The sequence below is a fragment of the Triturus cristatus genome, chromosome 8, assembly GCF_964204655.1.
Source record: "Triturus cristatus chromosome 8, aTriCri1.1, whole genome shotgun sequence".
In the NCBI taxonomy this organism is placed as follows: Eukaryota; Metazoa; Chordata; class Amphibia; order Caudata; family Salamandridae; genus Triturus; species Triturus cristatus.
This window is the reverse complement of record NC_140591.1, coordinates 171871610-171898445: the sequence shown is the minus strand read 5'-3', so window position 1 is coordinate 171898445 and position 26836 is coordinate 171871610. Positions and strand designations below refer to the sequence as shown.

Below are 26836 nucleotides of genomic sequence, written 5' to 3'. Positions count from 1 at the left end.
CAACCAGCGGACCTCTGTTCAAATTTTACAAGTTTAAATCGAACATGCTTGTGCGTCCGTTTAGTTGTTATTGTGAATTGGTTACGGGGCACTACTACTGACGAAGTTCTGTGGTTTGGTCATTCAATTGATTTATTCGACATATGTCTGTTCCCTGTATTAATATTGCCAACTTGCTCTAATACTCAGCTGGCTTTTCATTATATGAGAGACGAGTCTCTACATGTGAGCAATTGAGTTCAGAAACTACGTGCTTCTACTTCCATAGATACCCTTGACAGCACGGTCCATGATTGCCTATGTGAGCGCGATTGTCATAAGTAACCATCGTGACGGTCTGGACATTACGCTCACACAGGGCATAGCTTCTACTCCTGGGCTGACCCCCGTTTCTTTCCCAGCCTTGGTTTTTAAGATAAGCGTATTTCACTTTGAGGTATTGTTCAATTTATAACTCTGGACTATACCTCTTATTTTCCTCAGAGCGGTGCCTCCTTTAGCCTGAGCAGTTGCCAGGTGAGGTGAGGCGCATACCCAGAATTGTTCGGGTAAGTGTTAAACAATGAGCATCTTAATTATTTGATATGATGCATATACTAATATGTGTTTTGCATAATTGAATAATATTTCTTGTGCGTCTCGTGACCTATAATATATTGCTGTACCTTCCCGTTTACTTTTCATTGTGTTTGTTTTCACTTTAACAGGTAATTTCTCCTATACCTATCAAAGGTTCAGGTTGTATGATTTACCTTCTTTTCACGTTCAATATGCAGTAGCTTGTCATGGTCCTGACGAAAGCTGGGGTATAAATTACCTATAAGCTGAAACATGTAGACCAGATCCAACACAGTTATTTGTTTAAACTGTCACAGCACTGTTTTAAATTTGGCATCAAGGCAGCACTTAAATAAAAACTTTTTTGTGCCTTGTTTTCCAATTTTATCCATCACATTTAGTTCACTCGCACTGCACACATCACCCTATACCATTCTGTAGATTGGTTCCTTTCATTGGAGCAACATATCTATAGTTGCATCCGGGACAAACTCTGAACCTCTATCCATGTTCATTTGGTGATGGATGGCTCTTTGAGAAGTCCCTGGTTTCCCAAATGATGAAGCGAGCCACTTTTAGTGGGTGATGGGAACCTTTTTATGCATATATAGATCTTTAATGCATATGTATCCAGTGTGATATTTTGGCACGAACATTCTGCTATAGTATTTGGGGCACAGCACTTCTTAAGGTCACTTGATTTTTCAGACTCACAGTCCTTTTTTGTTAGATATTCCCCAACACCACCAGGGACTGCTGCACTAGAAATGTAACACATTCCATAACAATGGCACTTTCATGCTCACCATTTGGTAGCTTTGCCGAAGATTTGGGGCCAAATGTACGTACATTTAGATTAGCAATTTCTGAATAGGGCTGTTTCAGAATCGCTATTTGATAATCGCTATTCTTAATGTATGAAACTTTTATTTTTATATTAACAATTCTGAGGTAGGTCACAATTTGTAACACATTAGAAATGACAGACATCACAAGGAGGGTGGTCTGCTAAGGTCAGCAGACCACCATGTCTAGGATTGCTTAAATAAAGCATTTTTTCTTTTTTTAAAGGGAAACGGGATGTTTAAATTTTTTTTTAAATCGCTCGTTTAACTTTCATTTTTTAACATTATCCAAGGGAAAAGTGTCCTTCCAGCAGCCCTTCCTGTTTGTGAATGGCTAACCACCATATTTGAGGCGGTTATAAATTATTAGCGTTTAGCGATCGGAATTCAGTCACAGAACATTAATACATACCATAAGGAATCGCTGTTTGGAAGGAACGCCCTAATCACGTCCTTACCAAACAGCGATTCATTAAGATTTCCTAAACTCTTCAAGTGACTCGGTAACATGGTCTTTGTCTTTCGCTTGTCCTTTTTCTGTAGTTTCTCTGGTTCTCTTCTCCTTTTGCACTACATCATCCTAGATCGCCCAGCTCTATGGGATGCCCGTTTCCAAGTGGCCCCCGCTGGAAGCAATCCTTCCCTAGTCTGTTGCTGGCCTCTTTGGCTCTCTATGAAGCGCTCCACGTCATCGCCATGCTCTGAGCTTTTCCCGCTTGTAACACACTTTTTTCCATACAGCAATGGTTATAAATAGGCGCCACTTTAGTTCTATAACTTTGCATTTAGCAACACTGTCGCCTTGCCATTGCATGCCTCAGTCCCATTTACACTATACGCAATCTCAGCGGCCAGTGTCTCATGCTCTACCTCAGAAGCTGTGATCCATCACATGAGATGCATAACATACTGTTAACTTCCAATGAATGGAACAGTAAAAAAATAAATTAAAAAAAAATAAAAATACACAAGACTAAGTGACTGGAATTTAACCTGCGCCAACGAGAACTTAGTTGAATCATTACATTAAATATACCCTCAAAAGGAGTCAATAAGGATGCAGAAATATTCTTTCAGGCCAAGAGTCCCCCATGCCTTGTGTCGTCTCTGTCAAACGTGCTTGCTTGTACACGTCTAGAATCACATCCCTTACCATGGTGCAACTTCTGCTGCACGTGCTTACTGCTCATACAGCGGTGTTGTCCTAACTGGCACATGAACAGGCATTAAACTGTTTTTAGGTCGAGCCTGGGCAGCGCATGCGCTGCTCTGCGATGCATGCTGTATTCGAGGACTTAAAGCTCCGCACACTCTCCGCCCATATTTTTCATAGGCTTGTGTCTTTGTCCTTTGTAAATGCTGGTTTCTGAATTGTTAATAGGCTTGTTAGTCCCTCCTTAGTATCGCCTTGTCTTCATTTGTAACCTCCCAGAAGGACTGGCTCTTTTACTTCGGTTCTTACACGGTATGTCTTATTTAGTCTGTAAGCACTATTTTATTTGATGAGTTTTTTACTACAGGCACGACATGCTTTCCTGCAACATTCAGCGTGCCATGCATGCTTTCACTTGCCAAGCAGCCCGGGACAATGGCGGCCGAGGTCTCACATTTATAAGAGTTTGAGCTATTGGCATTTTAAATGACAACGCCTTTTATTTATGTGTTAATTATCAAACCAGATCAATAAAAGGCATTGCCATTTACAATGCCAATAGCTTGAACTCTCGCAAATGCGACACCTATTGCATTGCAAATACTTATTTGCTGTGTATTAAGGACAGCATCCAGAAAGGAAGCACCACCGTCATGTAGCACAATGCTTCACTAATAACACAAAAAAAAGACAACACTCCCACCTTGTGGTTAAAAGATGAATTTCGGCATAATATTTCTAGGTGATGAAAAAAAAAAAAACATCAGCTGGCTTGAGCGGGTCTTTTATTATTTCAATTAAAAATAAATCCACATTTGAAGAAATAATCCACAAAGGAGATAAGAGTACAAAATATACACAGATCTAATAGAGAGTGCAAAACTGTTGGCAAGCTTTATGTGTAGAGGTTGCTTTGAATTTCTTCGGATGTGACTATTTTCTTCAGTATTTCTATGCTATTAGATGTATCCTGTAAAGACAATAAAACATGTCACTGGAAATACAGCTATATTACAAAGTTTGAAACAACATTTGCATTTTTTGAATCTATGTTTATTTTTAATAAGTTTTTTTTCATATAAAACAAAACTCAAACATTAGTGGAAGCCTCAGACACAATAGTACAATATTGCAAGGAGGAAATTAAACAAAACAGTCGGGCAGCAACCAGGCAGTTGTGTAACTCTGTGCAGCCAGCTCGGCATTTCTTCTGGTCAAGCTGCGGGTACTTGCATGGCACCTCAGAGTGTTTATAGGGCCTCCAGAGAGGCTACCGTGGCCAGATACATGTGACTTCTAATGCATGTGAAGTTCCTCTCTAAGAAATGGCTGTTCTTGCACTGCACTTCATCTGCATTGAGCCAGCCAGAGTCGGTGCTATATCCAGGGTGATATAGGCCGGTCCTTACCGGTGCCACCCAAAATCGGCCCATGATGGTGTCAAATGACAACAAATGACCTAAAAGGCCATATTTCTAGCAACGAGGGGAGCGACCTAACTGAAAAATACAAGGATACAGAAAATCCTTGCGACTCTCAGGACTCCAAACTTTGTCGCAGCCAATAGATCTGGCTTTAGTATGCCCCTATAAACAAATAGCATTTGTGCATGCCTGTGTTTACACGAATCAGCAGGCTTGAACCAGACCTAGTGGCTTTGCTAATGCTTGATAGTAAAGGTTTGTCCATATTCTGATTGGGAGAGGTGTGGTGTAGCAGCCAGAGCGGCTTATGGAGCGCAGGGCTCACGGTTCGATCCCCGGCGCTGACGGCAGCTCAGCTCAGCACCATGTGACTCTGGGCAATAGCTCACTTAATCTCCTTGACGAGCCCCAGTGCCTTAAAACCCTTAAGGTTTGCGCTTTACAAATAGGAAATTATTATTATTATTGGATACAAATCTGCAGTTAATACAGTGTATCTAACAGCAGTGTTAGTGGAATATACATCCAGGCAATTACGCTTGTAAGTAGCCCATAGCAGTCACGAGGACATGCGCAGTAGGCAAGGGAGCAGAAGGAGGGTAGGGGCTAGCAACTAGGAGCGGATGTGCTACACAGTCAAGTACTGGTATTCGACTGTCACGTGCCCCTTCTGCACTCCTTTTTAGGTCTCGCCTAGCTATCGCATAAGTGAGACTTATGTAGGGGCTTCAGAAAATGCTCCCAAAGGCTTCCCAGGCGGATCGGGTGGCGGTTACGCGCACAACCACACGCATTCCATTTGCGCCGCCTCACGCATTCAGAGAGATTTAGTAAGGGGCACAAGACCTTAGGAATGCGGTTTATGGCCAGTGCATGTGAGGCATTCAAGCACGAAGCTGGCATCTGGCATCGGACTTGAAAGCAGCAGACTGCTTTCCCCAGCGCGCGCTCGGCCTCACTTTCTGCATCCCCTCTTACAACAATTAACTTTTGTTATAACTCACACCCCATATGCTCGTTCCCTCCCACCCTTCCTTTGATGTCCGCTTGTCATGTTTACAAACCACGCCACACACTGCTGCACGCCACACACTGCTGCACGCCACACACTGCTGCACGCCACATACTGCTGCACGCCTCACACTGCTGCACGAAACACTGCTGCACGAAACAGTGCTGCACGCCTCACAGTGCTGCACGCCTCACACTGCTGCACGCCTCACACTGCTGCACGCCACACACTGCTGCACGCCACACACTGCTGCACGCCACACACTGCTGCACGCCACACACTGCTGCACGCCACACACGGCTGCACGCCACACACGGCTGCACGCCACACACGGCTGCACAATGCTAGACGAAACACTGCTGCACGGCGCACACTGCTGCACGGCGCACACTGCTGCACGGCGCACACTGCTGCATTACTCACTGCTGCATGCTGCACGACACTGCTGCACGACACTGCTGCACGCCGCACACTGCTGCATGCCGCACACTGCTGCACGCCGCTGCACGCCACACAGTGCTGCATGCCTCACACTGCTACACGAAACACTGCTGCACGCCACACACTGCTGCACGCCACACACTGCTTTTATGCGAGTTTATGCTACTGATATTGTAAATGACAATACCTTTTATTTGTTTTAAAACCAAACCATAAATAAAAGGCATTGTAATTTTACAATGCCAATAGCTCAAACTCATATAAATGCGAGACCTATTGCATTGCAAATGCTTGTTAAAGGCCAGTTGTCTATGCTAACATTCGTCGCTGAGTGGTTCGACCTGTATTTATGAACTGGATTACAGAGATTAGGTGTTACACTCTGAACATTCAATGAATGTGCTAATGCTACAAATTACACGGTTCCAAAAATCTCTATTTATGTAGGATGCAAATAATTTTGCCAGATCACTCCATGTCAGTGGGACAAATGTTTTCAATCCAGACTTTCTTTTGACAACCTCATGCTTTCTGGGAAGTGCAGTGTGTTTTAATTTGAACTAAGTCAACTAGACCAACACAAATGAAAGGAACGATTACAATAAAGCCTTCAAAGTCGTGGCTCCTCTGATTTGTATTTTTCAAGACTAAAAAAAACTGCAAGAGATACTTAAAAACTGCGACTTACCATTCAAAAGAGGTTCACAGAAGAGAAGTTATGTTCTTATAAGCGTACTAAAACATATGAAGATTGTGGTCTGTTCTAGCCTCTGCAGATATTTCTTCTAGTTCAGTATCAGGGGATATACTGGTTATTAAAGGCCCTGAACCCGAGTTATAGGCCTGAGCCACAGACGAGGGCCTATAACAAGTGAGAGGGCCTTTAACAATCAATATGGCAGAAGGGTTCTTAGGCTATTAGAACATTCCATCAACCGAGGGTATAATGTTTGACAATAAAAGAGGAGAAACAGAAAGACAAACATTAGAATGTAGAAGCACAAGGTTAATAGCAGCCATTATTAGCCCCGGGCCACTTCATTGTCTTCAGAGGAGCGCCCAACCATCTAATGTTCTAGTTTTGGGGTAAACTAGGCATTCCTGTTAGAAGCTATGTTACCATACAACCCTGACCGCCTGGGAGAAGATCCATGACTGTGTGGCTACAATGAAAATGCAAAGACTTGCTCGCCACCTACTAAAGGATGGCCTTATTTAGTGACAGTTTTTGAACACACCACTTCAGGCACCACGGGTCTGAATACAAATGTCTTAATAATACAACAACAGATTCTTAAGCGAGGTCTGGGTGATCTGCCAGAAGCCACACTTGGTAATACTTGCATATTGAAAATACACAGTGAATATGCATATAGGAGTAGAACATGTACAGAGTAAACCTATGCACAAAGAGTGTTGAACAGCAAAGGCCCTCTAGAACACTTACATATTGAAATTACACTGCGAGCTCTTCTGAAGCGAATCTAGAGCAATCTAGGACAAGAGTGCAATTACATTTATATGTGTATATCATACATGTCAGGTGGAGAAAATTAAAAGTGTATGGTCTAGTGGAAGGAAACTAGGTTTGACCACTTGGGGCAGATCATTTTCAAATTGTTAGGATAATCACAATGTAAACCATTCCTATTTAGAATTATTGTATGTAAATTTATGTCACTCGGAGATCCTCAAAATATGGCCTAGATCCCGACTTCATGAATAAACGTTCGACACCTGGCAAAGTTATTCACCATTTCAGCACTTGACTAAAATCATGATTTTCTGGGTAAATTGCTTTAAGCCTTGTGCCCAGCAAAGTAAATATGACTGATGCAGATCTATACAACGCTGTCTAATGTATTGTCTGAAATGCATGTTCGTTAATCACATCCAGCCTTATTGCTTAAGCACAGCGCCTTATTTTCCAGCTATCCCTTGTACAATAGAAATTTCCTATTTGAAGCACTCCAGTGGTAATTGGAGCCTAAACCCCCTAGAAGATATCAAACTCATACATATGGTATTTTGTGTGTGTGTGTGTGTGTGAGTGTCTGTCTGTCTGTGTCTGTCTGTCTGTGTCTGTCTGTCTGTCTGTGTCTGTCTGTCTGTGTCTGTCTGTGTCTGTCTGTCTGTGTCTGTCTGTGTCTGTCTGTCTGTGTCTGTCTGTCTGTGTCTGTCTGTCTGTCTGTCTGTCTGTCTGTCTGTCTGTCTGTCTGTCTGTCTGTCTGTCTGTCTGTCTGTCTGTCTGTCTGTGTCTGTCTGTCTGTGTGTGTGTCTGTCTGTGTGTGTCGGTCTGTCTGTGTCGGTCTGTCTGTCTGTGTCGGTCTGTCTGTCTGTGTCGGTCTGTCTGTCTGTGTCTGTCTGTCTGTCTGTGTCTGTCTGTCTGTCTGTGTCTGTCTGTCTGTGTCTGTCTGTCTGTCTGTGTCTGTCTGTCTGTGTCTGTCTGTCTGTCTGTCTGGGTCTGTCTGTCTGTGTCTGTCTGTCTGTCTGTGTCTGTCTGTCTGTGTCTGTCTGTCTGTCTGTGTCTGTCTGTCTGTCTGTGTCTGTCTGTCTGTCTGTGTCTGTCTGTCTGTCTGTGTCTGTCTGTCTGTGTCTGTCTGTCTGTGTCTGTCTGTCTCTTTCTGTCTGTCTCTTTCTGTCTGTCTCTTTCTGTCTGTCTCTTTCTGTCTGTCTCTTTCTGTCTGTCTCTTTCTGTCTGTCTCTTTCTGTCTGTCTCTTTCTGTCTGTCTCTTTCTGTCTGTCTCTTTCTGTCTGTCTCTTTCTGTGTCTGCGTGTCTGTGGCTGTCTGAGTCTGTCCATCTGTGTCTGTCTGTCTGTCACAGCCTGGGCTGTACCGGTCAGTGTTTATAAGGAAAACTTGCACCTCTGTTGGCTATGCTATGACAACGCTGATTTAGATTTAATAAAAATTTGTGTTAAACATTTTATACATTTCTGCACTAAAATTAAAACGCTACACTTGGCAGAATTGTATATTTCTGTGTTTGGTAAAAAATAAAAAAAAAACAGACTAGGCCCAACTTTAATCTTACAGTTTAATGCAGCCATGACATGCGTTTTAATTTCTCATTATGACAGCGCATGTAATTACAATATGCACAGATGCTCTGTATTGAAATTCTGTTCTTGAAGAACTACGTTTGTCTAGCCAGATTTGTACCGCCACCTCCGATGACGTTATGTTATAACAGGGCGCATTATTATCAAAGTTAGGGGCTAGTGCTAGAATGGTGGCATTAGATGGCGTTGTATAATTCTGCATTGTGACTTGTCAGTTCATTGCTACAGTTGCTCACCCGTGAGGCCTGTGTGATTTCTACTGACTTCTACAGAAGATTTGCTTATAAAAAAAGACTCATTTTGGAGGTAAGCCAGTCTTCTGCCCCCCCCGACTTAAGAGACTGCACCCGTGTGGGTTGGTCTCATACTTCTGCCTTGATGCCAGGACATCATATTGCTGCATTTGATTGAGCCGTATGCTAAATCCCTATTCATTCTGGTTGACTATTATTTTTACCTTTAGTAATACTCTTCAATTATTCTTAATAAACCTTCATTTTATGTGAGGGTACCTTGCATTACACGGGGGAGGGGAGGAAGTGAGGCACAGATGTGTGGAGAGAGGGGAGGGGGATAAAATAAATTGATCAATTATCCTAACAAAAGCTTGCAATGAAACCCATACACTTCTCAATATAAATTGTATCTCTCAAATTATATCAAATTAAATGTGTGGTCTGTTTAGAGAATCCCCTCAGGAAAATCCAAATTTGTTCAAAAGGGCAGTGAAAAACCCGTAGACTGTATTAAGGTAGTTACTTAAAACTAGCAAGTTAAAAAAAAAGTTCTTACCGTGGAGAAATAGCGAAGATTTTGATGAGACAACACAGGCTTGAAGGCGTCAATGGTAAGGGAGTCTAGTTTGATGACATCTGTGTAACACTGGTACAGCACTGCAGGAATCTGCCATACCTGGCAGTAACTCAGAACTGAGGGCAGGAGCAGAGGGAGAAACAAAAACACACTGTTTGATCCTCTTGGATTAAATCAACCCCCCTTCAGAATGCCTGGCCTAAAGAAGAGTACGATAGCCCAAATACGGCTAAGTCCACTATTGCGACAGAGTCCAGACATAAACCACAGACAGTAATGTAAGTGACTCTCAGTCTGGACCTACTTTATAAGCCGAAAAATATTGCAAACATGGGCAGTACTGCCAAGCTTGCGACGCGCAGCACTACAACGTTTATTTTGAAGCTATTTAATGTAGGTGAAATTCTAAGGCTTTTATGATTTTTATACAGGGTTTTACTTTAACGATTATTACACTAATGGAATCCAAAATGTAGTCGTTTCCAGAGTCTAATGTTTTCATTTTTATTACATCATTAAAGTTAACTCTAAAAAAAAGCCAGTGGCAAAATGCAGAACTGATCCGCTGTACGTAGACCTCTGATCTAATTTGCGGGTCTACTTTACCGGCTCACTACAGCAGAGTGTACTATCACAGTGGCATGCGCATACATTCAGATAGTCATGGTTTTACTCCCCTTCTCTGTACGCAGTGACACCTTCAAACACTCAAATCATTGGCTCAGTCACTCATCACCAGGCCAGTAAACCAAGCAGTGTATCGAAAAGCTGTTAAGAGATGACTGGGTCACACAGTGCTATTGTCAAGAATTCCTGTCATACAAGGGAAACACGCCCTTATGTAAACAGGAGAGCTGTTACATAACTCAAGGGAAACACGCCCTTATGTAAACAGGAGAGCTGTTACATAACTCAAGGGAAACACGCCCTTATGTAAACAGGAGAGCTGTTACATAACTCAAGGGAAACACGCCCTTATGTAAACAGGAGAGCTGTTACATAACTCAAGGAAAACACGCCCTATAAAGGGAGGAACCGGGAGGTACAAGGCTGTCGGATATTGTGTTTACACCGACGTACCTGCTTCGTGAAGAGCAGTGTTCCGGAGTGGTGCTCCAGTAAGGCAAGAACGGAGGTAGGTCGAGTCGTTACTCCCTGGGCCGTGTCTTGCCCCATCGTCACCTGTGAAGGACCCGGAAGCTCTACCGGTCAACCATTGAGCTTCGCTTTTTGACTCGGCTGAGTCCAAGCGCAGTGGCGCTTTTGCTGGTTGGAGTCGTAACTCCCAGCCCGACCAGAGACACAGGGACTGCCAGCTGTAACGCACACCAGGAGGTGTTTGCCGCGTTACAGACTCGGAAGTCCACAGGATCGATCGAGCGGCTGCTCTCGGTTCAGTCTTCTTGCTTGTGATTGGGGTATCGGTGACGCATCACCAGGAGGTGACTCCGCGTCCCGGTGCAGTCTGAGGAAGAGGTTGAGCGGCTGCTCCCTTCAGGTAGAGACCCCGGCTGGGTGTTTCCCTGACTCCTCGATTCTCCCCAACACTCTTCGTGCCCCTCACAGCCTACCGATTGGCATTGTCGGCCATTTCATTTCTGCCCTCTGTTGGCATACGCCGGGATCGGCGTATATGCAAAGGACGGTTAGGACCATCCGTGCTGTGGGCTGGTAACGTACTTAGCCTGGAGGATTCCAGTGACTATAACTTTTGTTTGTTCTTTGTATTTTATTTGCCTTCATTAAAAGAACTAACCCTTCACAAGTGGTTGCGTCCTCATTGTCGTGTCTGTTAAACGATCCTGAGACGTTCAGGGCGTTACAGCTATCCTGCCTACAGCGCAACACCCAGCAATCGCAGTCACAAGTAAATAAACTGTAACTGGCCTCGCCTTTATGGTGTATGCAGGTTCTAGTTACTGGAATACACTGCCGAACCAGAACCAAGCATAAATTACCACCTCTACGCCGATGACACCCAAATCTATTACAAGATTAAAACTCATGCTGACATCTTACACCTGAACAACACCCTTACCAAGATCCAAACCTGGTTCCATTGCAATCATCTCAAACTCAACCCTAACAAAACCGAAATCATTCTCTTCTCCCCCAAAAATAACCCTCTGCCCGTTCAATCATGGATCCCTGACCTCATTGCACTCAATTGCTCACTCTGCCTGTCCAACTCCGTCAAATCTCTTGGCATCACCATCGACAACACCCTAACCCTTAATGTTCACATCAAAAACTCGGCCAAAGGAGCCCTCTTCACTCTCCGTCACCTCAAGAAAATTAAACCATTCATACCCACCGATGATTTCAAACTCGTAGTTCAGTCGCTTGTTCTGTCACGTATTGATTATGGTAATGCCATCCTTAATGGAATCCCCAAAGTACACCTAGCTCCAATCAAAGCTGTGCTCAACCTTGCTGCCAGGCTCATCACGGACTGCAAACGCTTCGATCATATATCCCCGGCTCTCCAACTCTCCAATCTCTTAAATGGCTCCCTATCGAAGGCAGATCTGCCTACAAAACCGCCTGCATTACTCATAAAGTCCTCCACCAAAACACTCCGCATTACCTCTCAAAGAAACTCCACACTGCGGGCTCCACTCGACCTCTGAGAAGCACCAACAGCCTACTCCTAATCCCACCTCTGCATAAAAAGAAAGCCACACAATCTCGCTCCTTCTCTGGCAATGTCCCTATTATCTGGAATGCCCTCCCAAAAAACCTGCGCTGTAATCCCTCCTATTCTAGTTTCAAAAAAGACCTCAAAACCCACCTCCTCAATTATTATTGGGGTTCCTAACCTCGGTCCTACTCCAGATTTCTTATCTATCACACTATATTTGTTCAGTAATTTTATACCCTGTTCTCCTGTTTCACCATTTACCTAATTACTTAAATGTATAGCTCCTGCCCCTGTTTATTTATCTGGTCTTGTATAATGCTCATGTTGTCTGTACTTTGTAAATTTTTGTTGCACTTCCTTTCATATGCTTTTATACCCTATGTGCCTTATACTATCCTTATCTTGTAAAGCGCTCGGATACCTCTGGGTCTAGCCAGCGCTATATAAAACCTTCAAAATAAAAATAAATAAATAAGAACCTGGGGCGGGGTGGGTGAGGGGGGAGAAGGTGAGTTGCAGGGCCTCCTCGCCAAACATGACATCAGTCAAGGCACCAATAGTCCTTCAGTGGCTTGGGACTGTCTGCAGAGATGCCCCTCTAGGAGCCCTGCATTTCTCCCAGATGAGTGGATTCCTTCCCTCTTGTGACGTGTATGCCAGCCTCTTTCAGAATGGGCCTCAAAGCCTGTACAGAGCAGAATGTATACAACACATGGTACACGCTGATCTGTGTGATCTGTGTTGCAGCGAATGAATCGTTTTCAATTAAACATTCGCTGAAATCACTAAACTGTTTACTGTAAAACTAATGACACCGGGGTTGCAAAGCATTGCTTACTTCAAGAAGTATGAATTCTAGGAAAGAAGACAGAAATACTCATAATTCATGTAGAAAACATGTTCACTTTAGAAATGGAAATGGATTCAACCCACGGAAAATGTTGTTGTAATACTATAATGTTATGTTTCACTATGAGTCACGTGCTACCACGCGACTCATGGTTATTGTTGTGCATGTTCTCTTTGCACATTCTCGAGCATTGCTGCTCGGTTGCTAAGAAGCCTAGCAACGCCAGATTGGACGTTGGATTCTCCGTGGCTGGATAATTCTGGTCGTAGGTGCTTTGCTCAAGAAATAAACCTCGAAGAAAACCCTGAATTTCTCCTGTCATCACTACAATAACTTGGCGATTAGCAGGAACTCGCGCACCCTCCGCCGAGACTTCACCTCCTTAATTGCTTGGGAGCAACCTTGTTTTACTTCACTGATCCTGCGCGTATTGTGCTCCACTGAATTGGACTCGGCACAAGTCATCTGGAATCACGGTTTGACAAACTTTCCTTAACTTTATATCTTTTCAGCTATACTTTCCACGCAGCCTGGCTTAAGCAGCAGTTTGCTCCGCTCGAGCTTCGGTACTCCAGCGCGCCCTTTGAATGCGCATTAACTCGCTCCTCCATTTGTTGCCTTGGAACGTCGTGATGCTACAGCCCTGAAGCAGCTCAAGCCTACCAGCTGTAGAAAGCGACGCATAACCGTCACCCTGGTTACGGCGGCAGGCGGCCATCTTCTCCTTTCAGCGATAGGCTCGCTTTCAGTTATGCATTAACTATTGCACTTTCAGCGGTAGGCATGCTTTTCAAACACGCTCCACCTGTCACTTTTCACAGCGATAGGCACGCTCCTTGATGCAACTCAGTAAAGCCTATTGCATATTTATATTTTCCAGCGACAGGCACGCTTGCTATACCTTCATGCGATAGGCACGCTCCAACTAATTATCATATAAAGCTTATTGCACATCCATTCTTCAGTGATGAGCACGCTTTATTAAAAGCTTCTTCTGCACGCTTTATTAAAAGCTTTTTCACTCATCATTCAAAGATCATTTCAAAGTGACATCATATCATTCCTCAGCGGTAAGCACGCTTTATCAAATCTCATACACTTATCGTTCAAGGCTCATTTTCAAGTGACATTATACGCAGTTATGGCTTCTTCTCAACAGTTTCAAACTCGACTTCCATTTTTACAGAATCCTGGTAAGCCAGCTCTCAAAAGGTGCCAGTGGTTAAAAGGATTTGAGAATTATCTTGTTGCAATTGATGCATTTAAATACTCTCCTCCCCGTAAAGTAGCTATTTTATATGGTTGCTTAGGGGTAGCAGCTCAACAAGTTTTTGAAAACCTTCCAGTGGTTCCTGCCCCTACTGGTTCAGGTGACAATTGGGACACTTACCAAGAAGCCCTTGCATGTTTCAACAAACAGTGTTCCGACGAGCCCAGCATCGTTTTAGAACGCCACCATTTTTTTAAACGTAAGCAATGTTTTGAGGAAAGTGTTGAAGATTACATTGCTGGTCTCAGAATATTAGCGTCTACATGTGAATTTGGTGCAAGTACAGATATGTGTATAAGAGACCAATTCATTTTTCCCCGCTTTTCAAGAAAAATTCAGGAACGTTTGCTGAGTTGCAAAAATCCTATGTTGGCTGAAACCGTGGACATTGTCAAAAGTATAGAACGTGCAACCATTTCTTCTAAAAGTTTACAAGAAAGTCAGTCACAATCAAGTGTTCATTTGGTTGATGAACGCTCTTCTTCCAAGTGCTCCGTAAATCTTGTAAACAAATCTTCTAGTCAGCATTTCAGAAAACCAACAATTTGTTACAGATGCGGCTCAAGGAACCATCTTGGAAATGTCCCCAATTGTCCTGCTTCTGATAAAAGATGCTCATCTTGCAAAAAAATTGGCCATTTTCAAGCTGTATGGTAAGAGATTCACCACAAGGGTCAACAACATTGAATTCAACGAGAATATTGAGTCGTGTTCAGAAACACTTGACAATATAATGTTATCCATCGGATGTGACTTTGTTGACCATTCCAAAGTTAAAGGCCCATGGTGTGAACTATTGGTCGGAACATTTCCCTTACAAGTGAAAGCTGACTCAGGTTCTCCCATCACCATTTTGTCAGACTCAACGTTTTAGGCAAACTGGGGTAGTCATGTGTCTCTTACCAAATCTCACGTCAACCCTAAAGCTTATGGTGAAAAAGAAATAGATATATTGGGTTACTTTCCTTCTGCAATTGAATTTCTTGGCAGACGCACCTTCACCAAAGTTTCTGTTGCTCTTAAGGGAAGAAACAATCGGGGTTGGTTAGATTTCTCCAAGATGGGTTTGCATCTCAAACCTGGTACAGATCAACCCGTCACTTTGGAAGATATTCCATCTGATTATTATAGCTAACATGAATTTGAGGATATTAATGTCTCCAATCTGTCTGTCTCAGATTACAATGTCAACACTTTACTTAGCCAATTTCCTTCTGTTTTTGAAAATAAAGTTGGCAATGTCCTAGGTTTTAAGCACGAAATTCGCCACAAATCTAATGCACAACCCATCGTCCACAAGGTTTGACCTCTTCCCTTGAGTGCAAGAGATGAATTAAAGAAAGTCCTGAAGGACTTATGTGATGAGGGAATTATCACACCATGCAATTCCTCAGAGTGGGTTTCTCCCATAGTTTTAATCCGCGAAAAATCAGGCGAGGTCAGATTATGTGCTGACTTGCGCTCCCTCAAAAACAATATCATCGTGGATTGTCACCCACTACCCAAGATCCACAATTTGCTATCCAATTCATGGTTATTGTTGTGCATGTTCTCTTTGTACATTCTCGAGCGTTGCTGCTCGGTTGCGTATAATCCTAGCAACGCCAGGTTGGACGTTGGTTTCTCCATGGCTGGATGGCTCCGGTCGTGGGTGCTTTGCTCAAGAAATAAACTTTTGAAGAAAACTCAGAATTTCTCCTGTCATCACTACAATAGTTGCCCTCGTACCGTAATACGAGTAGACAACTGGCTGCCTCTTATATTTCTGCGACAGATGAAACAGAAGGCAAAAAAGGTTGTAGTAAACCTACAAGTAGCTCTCCTGGCTACATCCCAGCCTTTTAAGTTAGAAGCATTTGTTTGGTTGAATTAATCGACCTCTAACAAAATTCAAAGTGAACATTTGAAACAAAAATGTGTGTGATTTCAGAACTTATAAGCTGATGTTTGGAGAAAACTGGCTGAATTTTCAAAATTATTTAAAGCTGATATTAAAGTGCTAAATCAAGTGAGGATGGGGAGACTTATTACTAACATTATTACCTTAACGTACGGGGCACTGCGGCTGTTATGTATTACCAATGTAAAGGTATTTCAAATTATTAAAGCCTTTATAAGACCTTATGTTACAAAACAGGTAACAATTATAGTGAAGCTCATCCCTTCCTGACACGCATCTGCAATTAACCAGTCAAGCATCTAAAGTAATACATAATAGAGTTCAAACAAGATAAAGTCTGAAACATTAAAAAAGTGATACCATGAGGGATGAAAATAAATTTGAAATTAAACAACCTTCAAAAATGTGACTTACTTTGCCTACTGATATAGTCAACATCGTATACTTTTAGAAAAAAGGCACAGGACTCTACCTGCAGCAGGAAGGCCATCAACAATATTGGGCTGCTCCAGCGGTGAACAAGAAGCATCTTGGGTGGATTCCATGGTACTCAAAGTTTTCAGAAATGGGACTGGAAGTGTGAAAACGGATTCAGTGGTTTTATAACTGGCGACGGGGCAAGTTGATAGAACAGTCACTTTTAAATGTTTCTTCTCCATGCAGCTGAACACCTGGAAATGGGAAATTCAGTAAGGTTAAATCAAACAATAAATAAATCAGCAGTGTCCAGATAAAACAAAATATAATCACTCATTTGTGTGAGAAAAGGCATGTCTATATGTTGTCAGAGAGAAAGCAATAAGGTTTTGACCCATACAGAGTAAAGGCTTACCTTCTTAAAATAATTTAAGTATTGTTTTGGTGTTGTAACAGCAGACACTGACAATCTATTAGATTTGTCTGAATGTTGCTTCTAATCCACATGCTACTTTTGGAAGTCGTGAAGTCTGAAAACAAGATCAAAGCCTCCACTGGCAGAACCTTTCCATGTTCCCTTTTCAAGGAAATCTTCATAACACTCACCATAACCAGCCGTTTAACAGCATTCAGTCCACTAACCCATAAAACATGCAACAATTACTCACCCCCTCTGAAACATTGGGCATCCCATCTCAATGTAGGAAGGTATGATCCTTCTGCATGGTTACCCCCACTTTTTGCCTGGTGCTGTGATGGTTTCTGACTAGTCCGACTGGGATCCTGCTAATCAGGACCCCAGTCTCTGTGCTTTTTCCCCTAAATTGGTTTGGTAAGTACTTGGGTACATCCTAGTGTATACTTTTCAGTCCCTAGTATATGGTACTAAGGTATCAAGGGCATCGGTACACCAGGGGTCCCCCATGGGCTGAAGCATGTATTATGCCACCCATGGGAGACCACTCAATGTTTAACTACAGGCCTGCCATTGCAACCTATGTAAGCTGGTGCTAGCACCACTTACGAATGATATAGGTTTACCTATATCTAAGATCACTGCACTTAAAAACTATAAGTCAACCCTAAGGCAGGCCTTTCAATCCTGAAGGCAGGGTGCTTGGTTCGAAGTGTGAGGGTGCCCCTGCATGAGCAGGTCACCCCTACGACCTACGGAGTCCATTCTCCCAGGTTGTAAGTGAGACAGCCTTATGACATATAGATGGGCGCCGCGTCATTAGGCGGTGACCATCTGGAAACTATCTGTAACTAATCCTATCATGTTTGGTATCAAACATGTTGGAATCACACCGCAAACGATGTGGGAGATATGATTCCATGCACCATAAAGATCCTTTGGGAGGCCCTCGGTGCTCCCGGTACCAGTCTTCTAGAACCGGACAGCCGGCCAGAGACATGTTTCTGCCCTCCTGCTGCTGAGCCATGCTCAGGCAGGGGAAGACAGAACAATAAGTATCTTGTCACAGGGAGGTGTGACCACCTCACAGACAGGGTTTAGTGTATTAGGGCAAGATGGGGGCACTTGCCAGCTTCACATAGTCTGCGGGCAGGGCACACCTGGTGCCCTCCATGCATAGTCCAGGCCAAACCAGCTCAGGGAACCGTTGGCTCCCGCTCTGGCGCAAAACTGGACAAAGGACAGGGGAGTATCCTCCCCCTTGTCCAGCTCCTCCTTGGGGAGGAACCCCTGAATCCTCCCAACCCTTTCCTTAGGATACTTAAGGACTTACCTGAGGGTGGGTCCCTAGATTCATCGTGAGACGAGATTAATTTCAGCCACACCTCTTCTTCGATCGTCTGGGCACTCTGGACTTCGTTCTGGGCATCAAGGCTGCAACCGGGAAGACTCCTGATCTCCTCGCCCTACTCGTCTGCTGCAACATCCGTGCCTGCGCACCATACAGGTACCTTCCAAGGCTGGTGGGCATTCAAGACACCTGAAGGTATCTCCCTTGAAATGAAGGAGTCACTTCCCTGCATCTGCAGGCACCGCAACTAAGCTGACCGGTCTGCTGATCCTGAGCTCCCACAGACTTCGAAAGGCTCAGCAACACTGGTGGTGGTTCTTCACATCCCTTGAGGCCTGCCTTGTCCTTTCACAAAGTTTGAGGCCAGTACCCCTCGTCGGAGCCGCAAGAACCGAACCCCTATGCACCACGTCAACTTGCAGTTGCAAAGGCTTGTTGGCTTCCTTCCACCAAGATCTTCGGGCTCCAAGTGGCCCCAACCTCAAGCATCTCCAGTGACCAAGACCTTCGTCCTCACCGGATCACTTGCATCGTGGGCCTGCTTCTATGGCGAGCTGCTCGAGTTCCTCTCGCCACTGCAGTGCCTCTGGCCTGTGGGTCCTCTTGAGGGTAATCTTTGAATTATTTGGTCTCCTCTGATTGCTCAGGGCCTGCCTCAACTTCCCTGCTTGTTGTGAGTCACCTGGACCTTGCTGGTCCCAACATTGTTTGCAGTTGCAAAGGCTTGTTGGTGCTCCTGACGGACACCGACCCCTCAACTCTCGACATCCAACGTGGGGCAGCTCGTGAACAGCTCCTGGTCTTCCACAGCACTGCCTGGTCCGCACAGCTGCAGCTTCACGGTCACCGTCAATTCTCCTGCAGCACCCGTCATCGGTGGGTATTCGTCTTCCGTGCCTTCTGGTCACTTCCAGGACTCTTTCCCCTCTGCATTTAGGTACTTCTCAACTTGAATCCACCTTTGGGTTCTACCGGACACTTTTACGTTCTCCATGAGCCGCATCTTCCTGAAGTCCTCCATGGAGTTTGATGGCGTTCTCCGATGCCACTTCACACCTATGCACCCGGCTTCCCTGGGGCAGGTATCCTGGTTCCGGAGGTATCGGCGGGTGGGGTGGCTCTCCAACCTTTTGTCTTCCACTGGGTTTCTTCAGGGTCCACTGGGAAGGGTCTTTCTTTAAAATTGCAACTGTGACTTACCCATTGATTTGCATGGATCCCTCGGTCGTATTCACACTCTGCACACGGCCTCCGTAGGGCTCCTGGTTAATTTCCATGGGTGGTTCCTTGGGTCCCCGGCACTTCTACGTCTTCTGGGTATAGTCAACTGGAGTCGTGGTCCGCATATCACTATTTTAGTATATGGTTTGGCCTCCCACCTGGTGACCACTGTGTATTACGTGCTCCTTACCTCTTTCTATTCAAAAGAATTGTGTGCGGGGGCATGGCCAAGCATCGAGCCATGATGGCTGCGTAGAGTGAAGCTCCATCACCCTAATCTTCCCCACGTCTATCCGAATCCTTTATCCGACCTTCCTGAAGGTTGTTCTTTGCATCGGAGAAGTAGCGGCACCTATCCCTGCCACCCCGGCTCGCAGCCAACGTCTGGGGCCAAAGTTACGGAGACCAGTGAAGTGAGGCCTACTCGCTGAGCGGGAGCCGGGACCTACAGTACCGCCAGAGGCCGAGGGAGTGACTCGGCCGCACTGACGGTTTCCCGCGGCGACGCGGGACCCTGGGGGTGATCGCCATCAAGGGAGGAGTGCGAGATCTCCTCGTGCGGATCAGGACACGTCGAGGCCTATCACCAGCAGAAATCCGGTGAGAGGGCTCTGGTTGGGCAGGAGGGACCCGGACCTGAGCGCCATCCTCACTCAAATGGCGGAAACTCAGCTGATAGCAGTGTTATGCATTGGGGACCTAGTGGCACCTCGTTCTGCCCCCCCCGCCCGCGGCCGACGTCAGGGGCCATAGTTGCGGGGACCTGCGGATCGGGGCCTACTCCCCATGTTGGAGCCGGGACCCGCAGTCCTGCCGGAGGCCAAGGGAGTGATGTAGCTTGGCAGATTGTTTCCCACGGCGACGCGGGACCTGGAGGACCATTGCCTCTGAGAGAGGTGTGCAAGGCCCCCCTGGGCAGACAGTGCTGTGCAGGGCTGGGCGCCCGCGGCGATCCGCAAGGAAGGGCCCGTCTGGACTGGGGAGGCCCAGATCTGAGTGCCAGTTTACATCAATTGACAGAGGCTAAGCCGAACAGCGGCAGGCGTTCCTGGGAGGGACAGAGATCAGGCTGGTTCACCCTGCACCTGGACATCGGGGTCAGTAAATACTCAGGATCGCCGACCATGGGAGTGCGGTGAGGTGCAGTGATCGCCACTTGCCCTGTTTGACCCTGGCAAGGGTCGGTGTCGTCTGTTTGCGGCGCAATGGACCACAACAAGGCCCCGGGGGCTCAAGGCGGCTCACACCAACAAACTTGACCGCTACACTATACCCTAGGACACACAACCGAACAGACTGTCGAGAGACGCCTCCCTAGGCGGCCTGGGAGAAGAGGAGCAGGAATTGTCACTGAAGGATGTCATGGACACCATTACCGGAGTCAAAACCTCCCTAGAGCACAAAATGGACACCGTGGCAATTGACGTGAATCTCATCAGGGCTGATCTAGCTAAACTGAACGAGAAAGTCAAACAGGTGGAAATCACTGCCACCAGTCTCGTCGGGGATGTCACACCGCTCCAAGGAGAAGTCCGCGAACTACAACATTTCTGCAAATTTACAGAGTTAAAGCTGGACGACTATAAAGGCCACCTTTGGCGCAACAACCTGCGCATTTTGTGAGTTCTGGAAAAGTCAGAGGGATAGTCCCCCGACCTCTTTGTTGAGACCTTATCCTGAAACATTTGCAACCTAAAGGCCTCAGCAAATTCTTTGTTATTGAAAGAGCTCATAGGGTCCTAGATGGCCGTCCCAAGCCGGGCGCTCCACCGTGACCGATGTTAGCTAGAGTCCTGAACTTCCGAGACAGAGATATTATCCTCCAGAACGCCAGGATGTGGGCCCCCCTTCGCTACGAAAATGCAGACATAACCCTTTTCCCGGACTTCACACAGAGGGTACAAAGGCAGAGGAGATCATTCCTTGCAGTGAAACGAGATCTCAGAGAAAGGGGCCTGAAATATTCGATGTTATTCCCAGCACGTCTCCGGGTCGAAGCAGAGGGGAGAGCTTGGTTCTTCGAACATCCGGAAGCAGTGGCAGTTGGATTGAACACCGGGGAGTTAGAAGCCCGAACGACCACAATGACAGGGAGGGTGAAATCAATCGGCCTTGCTGAGGATGAGATCAAGCCTGCAGCTGAACCTGAACTGAGTAAATGGGGACTGGAGCGGAGTGGGTTCGGGAGGGGGGTTACCTTGTTTCTGGTCTTTTGCAGTGCTGGACTCCTGCGGACTTGACAGATTTACTTACTTGGAGAAGTACACTTGAATCTGTTGGGGACAGGGAAGCGGAGCGCTCTACCCCTCTTTTTCTTCTACTTTTAGTTCCATACGAGGGCGACAGGCACTCTGCAAGTTTCAAATGGGCAGTTCTAAGCCCAGAGTGCAGGGCAGTGGGGTGGGGGTCCTTGGGAGGAGGTGTGTTGTTTGATTTTTGTTGTAATTATTGCATCAGCAACTTATACTGCAACTCTCTTAGAGGAAGTAGGGACATTTTCTAATCCGTCATGGCTACACAGTGGGACAGAGGGATTACAATTCTAAGCTGGAATGTCAACGGGTTGGGGGATAAAATCAAACGCAGTGTTGTCCTCCAATACATCAAGCGTCAGGCCCCTGATTTTGTATTGCTTCAAGAAACACATCTTATCGGAAATGCATGCAAAGCAATGCGCAGAGGGGGTTACACCATGTTGGCTCATGCGGGATTCACCTCCAGCTCGCGAGGAGTGGGTATCATGATGAGAAAATCCTTCCCGCTGGTGGTACAGGCCACCTGGACAGATGACCGGTGCAGGTACATTGGGGTCTCGAGCACATGGGAGGGGCACCCCATCACACTTCTGTCGGTTTACATACCGCCTGGCTTACAAGCCACCACCTTCAGGGACCTAGGGACTATCTTGCTTGCTATTCCAGAGGGCCTGCTAATACTTGGGGGTGACTTAAACTCGGTGGTCTCGGGCGAGCTAGATCGCCATACCCCCCCGAGAGGTGGGTACAACAGCGTGTTGGCTTTCTGGTTTCCTTGAGACCATGGGGCTGGTGGATGGGTGGCGGGCCTATCACCCAAACACAGTGCAGCACACCTTTCATTCTACACTACTTTTTAGTCCCTGCATCTCAGGTCACACATATTCACAAGATTAAACACCTGGCCAGGGGTATCTCTGCCCTTTCACCGGTGTGGCTTCGCTTAGTTCTTAACTATAAACAGGTGGGAAGGGTGGCCCCTATCAACCCATGGTATCTCCGGAATCCTAAAATTCGCAAGGAACTTCTCGCAGCCATAGATAATTATTTTACTGACAATGATGGATCAGTGGACTCCTCGCAGACGCTATGGGAGGCCTTTAAGACGGTGATCCAGGGTCAAGCCTTAGCTTTGATCTCCAGAACAAAGAAAGAACACCAGAAAGAGATAGCTGCCATTGAGGCTGAGATTAGCCGACTAGAGACTGACCTGGAATCAGAGGTCACGCCGGATAAGCTTCACTATCTTAAGCTCCAACAGCAGGAATATAGGGCATTAGTGACTGAACAGGCCAAAACCTTGGGGAGAGCCACGTAAGGACGGTTATATGATCTGGGGGATAAAGCAGGGAAATTACTAGCGCGGCTGGACAAAAAAGAATGGACGAGCCGGTTAGTGCCAGAACTTCATGGGGAGGGGGGACAGCCCTCTCACAGATCCGCAAGGCATTGTGGACATGTTTGCGGACCATTTCAGCGTTGTTTATTCTTCCGTCGCTCCCTATTCTGTAGAGGACTCACGTGAACTGTTAGCTGACATAATGCTGCCCAAGCTCCCTGTAGAGGACTGTAACTTTCTGGATAGCGACATATCCAACGACGAAATAGCGAAAGCAATCAGGTCCTTAAACTCAGGGAAGGCCTCCGGTCCTAATGGTCTTCCGATCGAACTGTAGAAACTTCGGCCGGACAAACTGGCCCCATATCTACGGTCCATGTTTGAGGAATCCAGAATCAGGGGGATCCTCCCAGCTGATCAGAGGACGGCCACCATAATCTCTATCCACAAGGAAGGGAAACCTAAAACTGACTTTGCGTCGTATAGACAGATTTCTCTCTTGAATGCCGAGACCAAGATTCTGGCTAAGCTCCTGGCTAACCGCCTGGTCACTGTTATTGGGACTCTAGTTCATCCAGACCAATCCAGTTTTATTCCTCATCGCAACACAGCTCTTAATTTGCGTAGGGTGCATGAGGTACTAGACAGAGCAACCTCCATCCAGGAACCAGCTATAATAGTCTCCCTTGACGCAACCATGGCCTTTGACACCATTGAATGGCCATATCTCTGGGCAGTTTTGGAAAAAATGGGGTTTGGCCCTAAATATATTCAATGGGTACAGCTCCTATACGCTAAACCTCTGGCGCAGGTGGTGGTTAATAATAAGAAGTCGGACACTTTTGAGCTTAGCCGGGGGACCCGACAGGGATGTCCGCTATCCCCCCCTCCTGTTTGCCTTGGCATTGGAGCCATTAGCAGCTTGGATACTCTGTGACCCGGTAGTACGGGGCCTGTGTTGGTCCCGGAGTGGGAAGACAGCATCTCACTCTATGCAGATGATATCCTACTTTATCTGTCCTCCCCGAGACGGTCCCGGATTGTCGTCTTGGATATCCTGGCCATCTTTGGTAGATTTTCTGGATATTCTATTAATTGGAGTAAATCCCTGCTGTTTGTTCTAGCGGGAGAACCACCTACCCCTCCGAAGGTGTGCCCTATACAAATACGTACAGAGGGCTTTAAGTATCTCGGGATCTTTCTCTCTTTAGATTTATCACTCCGGTACACTCAGAACCTGCTCCCGCCTCTGACCAGATTGAGGAAAGATAAATAATTGGAAGTCTCTCCCCCTTTCCCTACTGGGTAAAGTGGCTCTTTTTAAAATTAAGTCCTTGCCTCGGTTTTTGTACGCCCTGTAGAATTCCCTAGATCCTGTTCCGTCGTCTTATTTCAGGGAGGTAGAGGGCATACAGCGGGACCAGCTGTGGGATGGAACGCCTCGTATTGCTTTCAGTAAGCTCACTCTGAACTGGTACGATAGGGGCATTAGCCTCCCTGATATTAAAAAGTATTACTGGGCGACCCACCTAGCTGCCATCAACCATGGCATCTACGCCCGACCGGGAGATCCAGGCTATATCATGGACAAATGGCTTCTCTCCGGTGGGAACTACAATAGAGCCCTTTACTCCAAACCTCAGCACTCTAAACTCACGGGCCCCACCAAACATTCGGTACACGATTGGCATACTGACACTAAATGCCTTGGTTGGGATCGCAGACTTACGCTTGCGACTCCGTTATGGGATTCAGAGCAGCTGGGTAGCCTATGGAAATCCAAGGGGTTTGACAAGTGGGACCTTATTGGTATCTCATGTATAGGTGATTTATGGGAAAAGTCGGATGTCAAACCATTCACCGCCCTGCAACAACAATTCGAACTAGCGGACACAGAATACTTTTGTTACACACAGATCCGACATGCTTTGCGCTCCCATTTGCTGGGTGGTACCACCCTTGCCGAGTCTTCCCCGTTGGAGGATAGGTAACTAGATGGACACCTCCCTGATAAAACTCTCTCTCTGATATATAAAAAATTGATAAATAATATGCCAGACCCTCTTCAAATGGTCAGGGGACGGTATTGAGATGGATGATGAAGAATGGCAGGAGGGCGTTTCCTCGCCCAGAGTCGTGGCAATACGAGCGCGACTCCGACTAGTACAACTTAAAATCCTCCATAGGGTATACGTGACTGGGCCCCAGCTGGTGCGGATGGGTAAAGTAGACGGGGTGGATTGTAGACGGGGATGTGGCCAGGTGGGTACTTTTATTCACATTATTTGTGAATGCGACATTATTCAACCCTAGTGGCGTTAGATACATGACACCATCAATACAGTTCTATCCACCGAACTCGGGCCTGAAGCTCGAAGATGTTTATTGAATATTTGGGAGCCGACAGATTTGAGTGTTTACCTGACACAGTGGGTCACTCTGAGGCTTATGCTCGCTAAGAAAAAAAATCGCACAGTTATGGGGAGCGTCGCATCCTCCTACAGTGGGAAACTGGAAGAAAGACCTGGATTTTTCCATGTTTAGAGAGAAGACAGTGTATGTGGCTCGGGGTTGCCCTAAGAAGTGGACCCACATATGGGGTTTGTGGAATTCCTATCGTGGGGATATATGTCAACCGTCCCTCACTGTCAGTTATGATGACCCCCCCTTCCCCCTAGATCTTCCAAGTGATATAGTGCATTAACTGATTTTACCTATTGTCTCCATGATGCCAGATGTATTACTTCCTGTGTATTGAAATCAATAAGCTAATGTATGTTAATAAAAAGATTTATAAAAAATAAAATAATAATTGTGTGCATTCTGGCTAGGAGAAACCTCCATGTGTTAGTGAGTGTTATATAATAAATACATATTTTTATAAATACACTGTATGGTTCTTTTTCACTTAAATCTATAGCAATAAGATTATGCTCTGGTAAAACAAGCTGCTTTACACTCCTTCTGGACTAAGCCTGAAGGCTGCTCTCCACAGCTGCCACTTAGAAAGCTTTCTATGATTATCAAAGACCACTAAAATCACCATAAGGGTTGTCTGGGTTGGTGCAAGGTGGCCACTTACATAAGTGTACACCATATACCAAGCCAGCTTCTCACACCTTGAAATTTGCTTAAAGTCAAGAATAGAAATTAAAGTTGCTCAATGATTTAATTGTGAACTGGTGTAGTCACACAAATGACAAACTATTCACAAATTAATAGTTATTAATTAGCTCACAACTACATGGACTTAGAAGAGTAGTCGCACACAATTCGATCAAGAAAGAGCTGAAGCTTACTTGTTTTAAAAAAATCCTTCCTATCCATCTAATCTATCAGTTAAGTAGTTTAGCAATTAAAGAACATCTATTAAACATACGTAAAGATATATTTTAAAATGTGCTAATCAAAGATAGAACTTAGTATTACAAACTCTGAAAAATAAAAGCACAAAGCTTTTTTGGGTCATTGGTAATACAGTGCAAAGTGTATAAACAAACTCAGATCAGGAGTGGCATAATGAAGAGGACAGGCAGACTTTTATATGCAAGTTCATTTGTAAAGGATCTAGAACAAGATACTCTACCATATTGGTCTACCAAAGCTAACAGAACAACCTAACAGAAGAGCAAAGCATTATAACAGCTGAAACTATCAAGGGCAGCGAGCTCACACTGGGTTGCGAAATTTGTCAAAGGCCAATTTTCAATAATGTACTATGTATTTGACTTTGAATAAAACCTCTTGTACTTCTTACATAGATATCTTTACACACTATAAAAAAAGAAGGCACATGGGATAACCGGTCAATGCACATACGAATGGAAAATATACCATAAGATTGACCCCTCAAGTATAACTGGCAACT

General features: G+C 45.5%; 1 protein-coding gene across 1 annotated transcript in view; it reads right to left on the bottom strand.

Moving 5' to 3' along the window:
* Positions 1 to 3324: 3324 nt before the first annotated feature.
* Positions 3325 to 26836, bottom strand: part of PSMG1 (proteasome assembly chaperone 1) — a 65349-nt gene continuing 41837 nt past the window's right edge. Inside the window, exons 5-7 of the mRNA XM_085621253.1 lie at positions 16443 to 16641; positions 9289 to 9425; positions 3325 to 3526 (exon numbers count right to left, since the gene is read on the bottom strand). Of these exons, the coding sequence (XP_085477379.1) occupies positions 3452 to 3526; positions 9289 to 9425; positions 16443 to 16641 (411 nt within the window). The 3' untranslated portion in view covers positions 3325 to 3451. The remainder of the gene's footprint in view (positions 3527 to 9288; positions 9426 to 16442; positions 16642 to 26836) is intronic.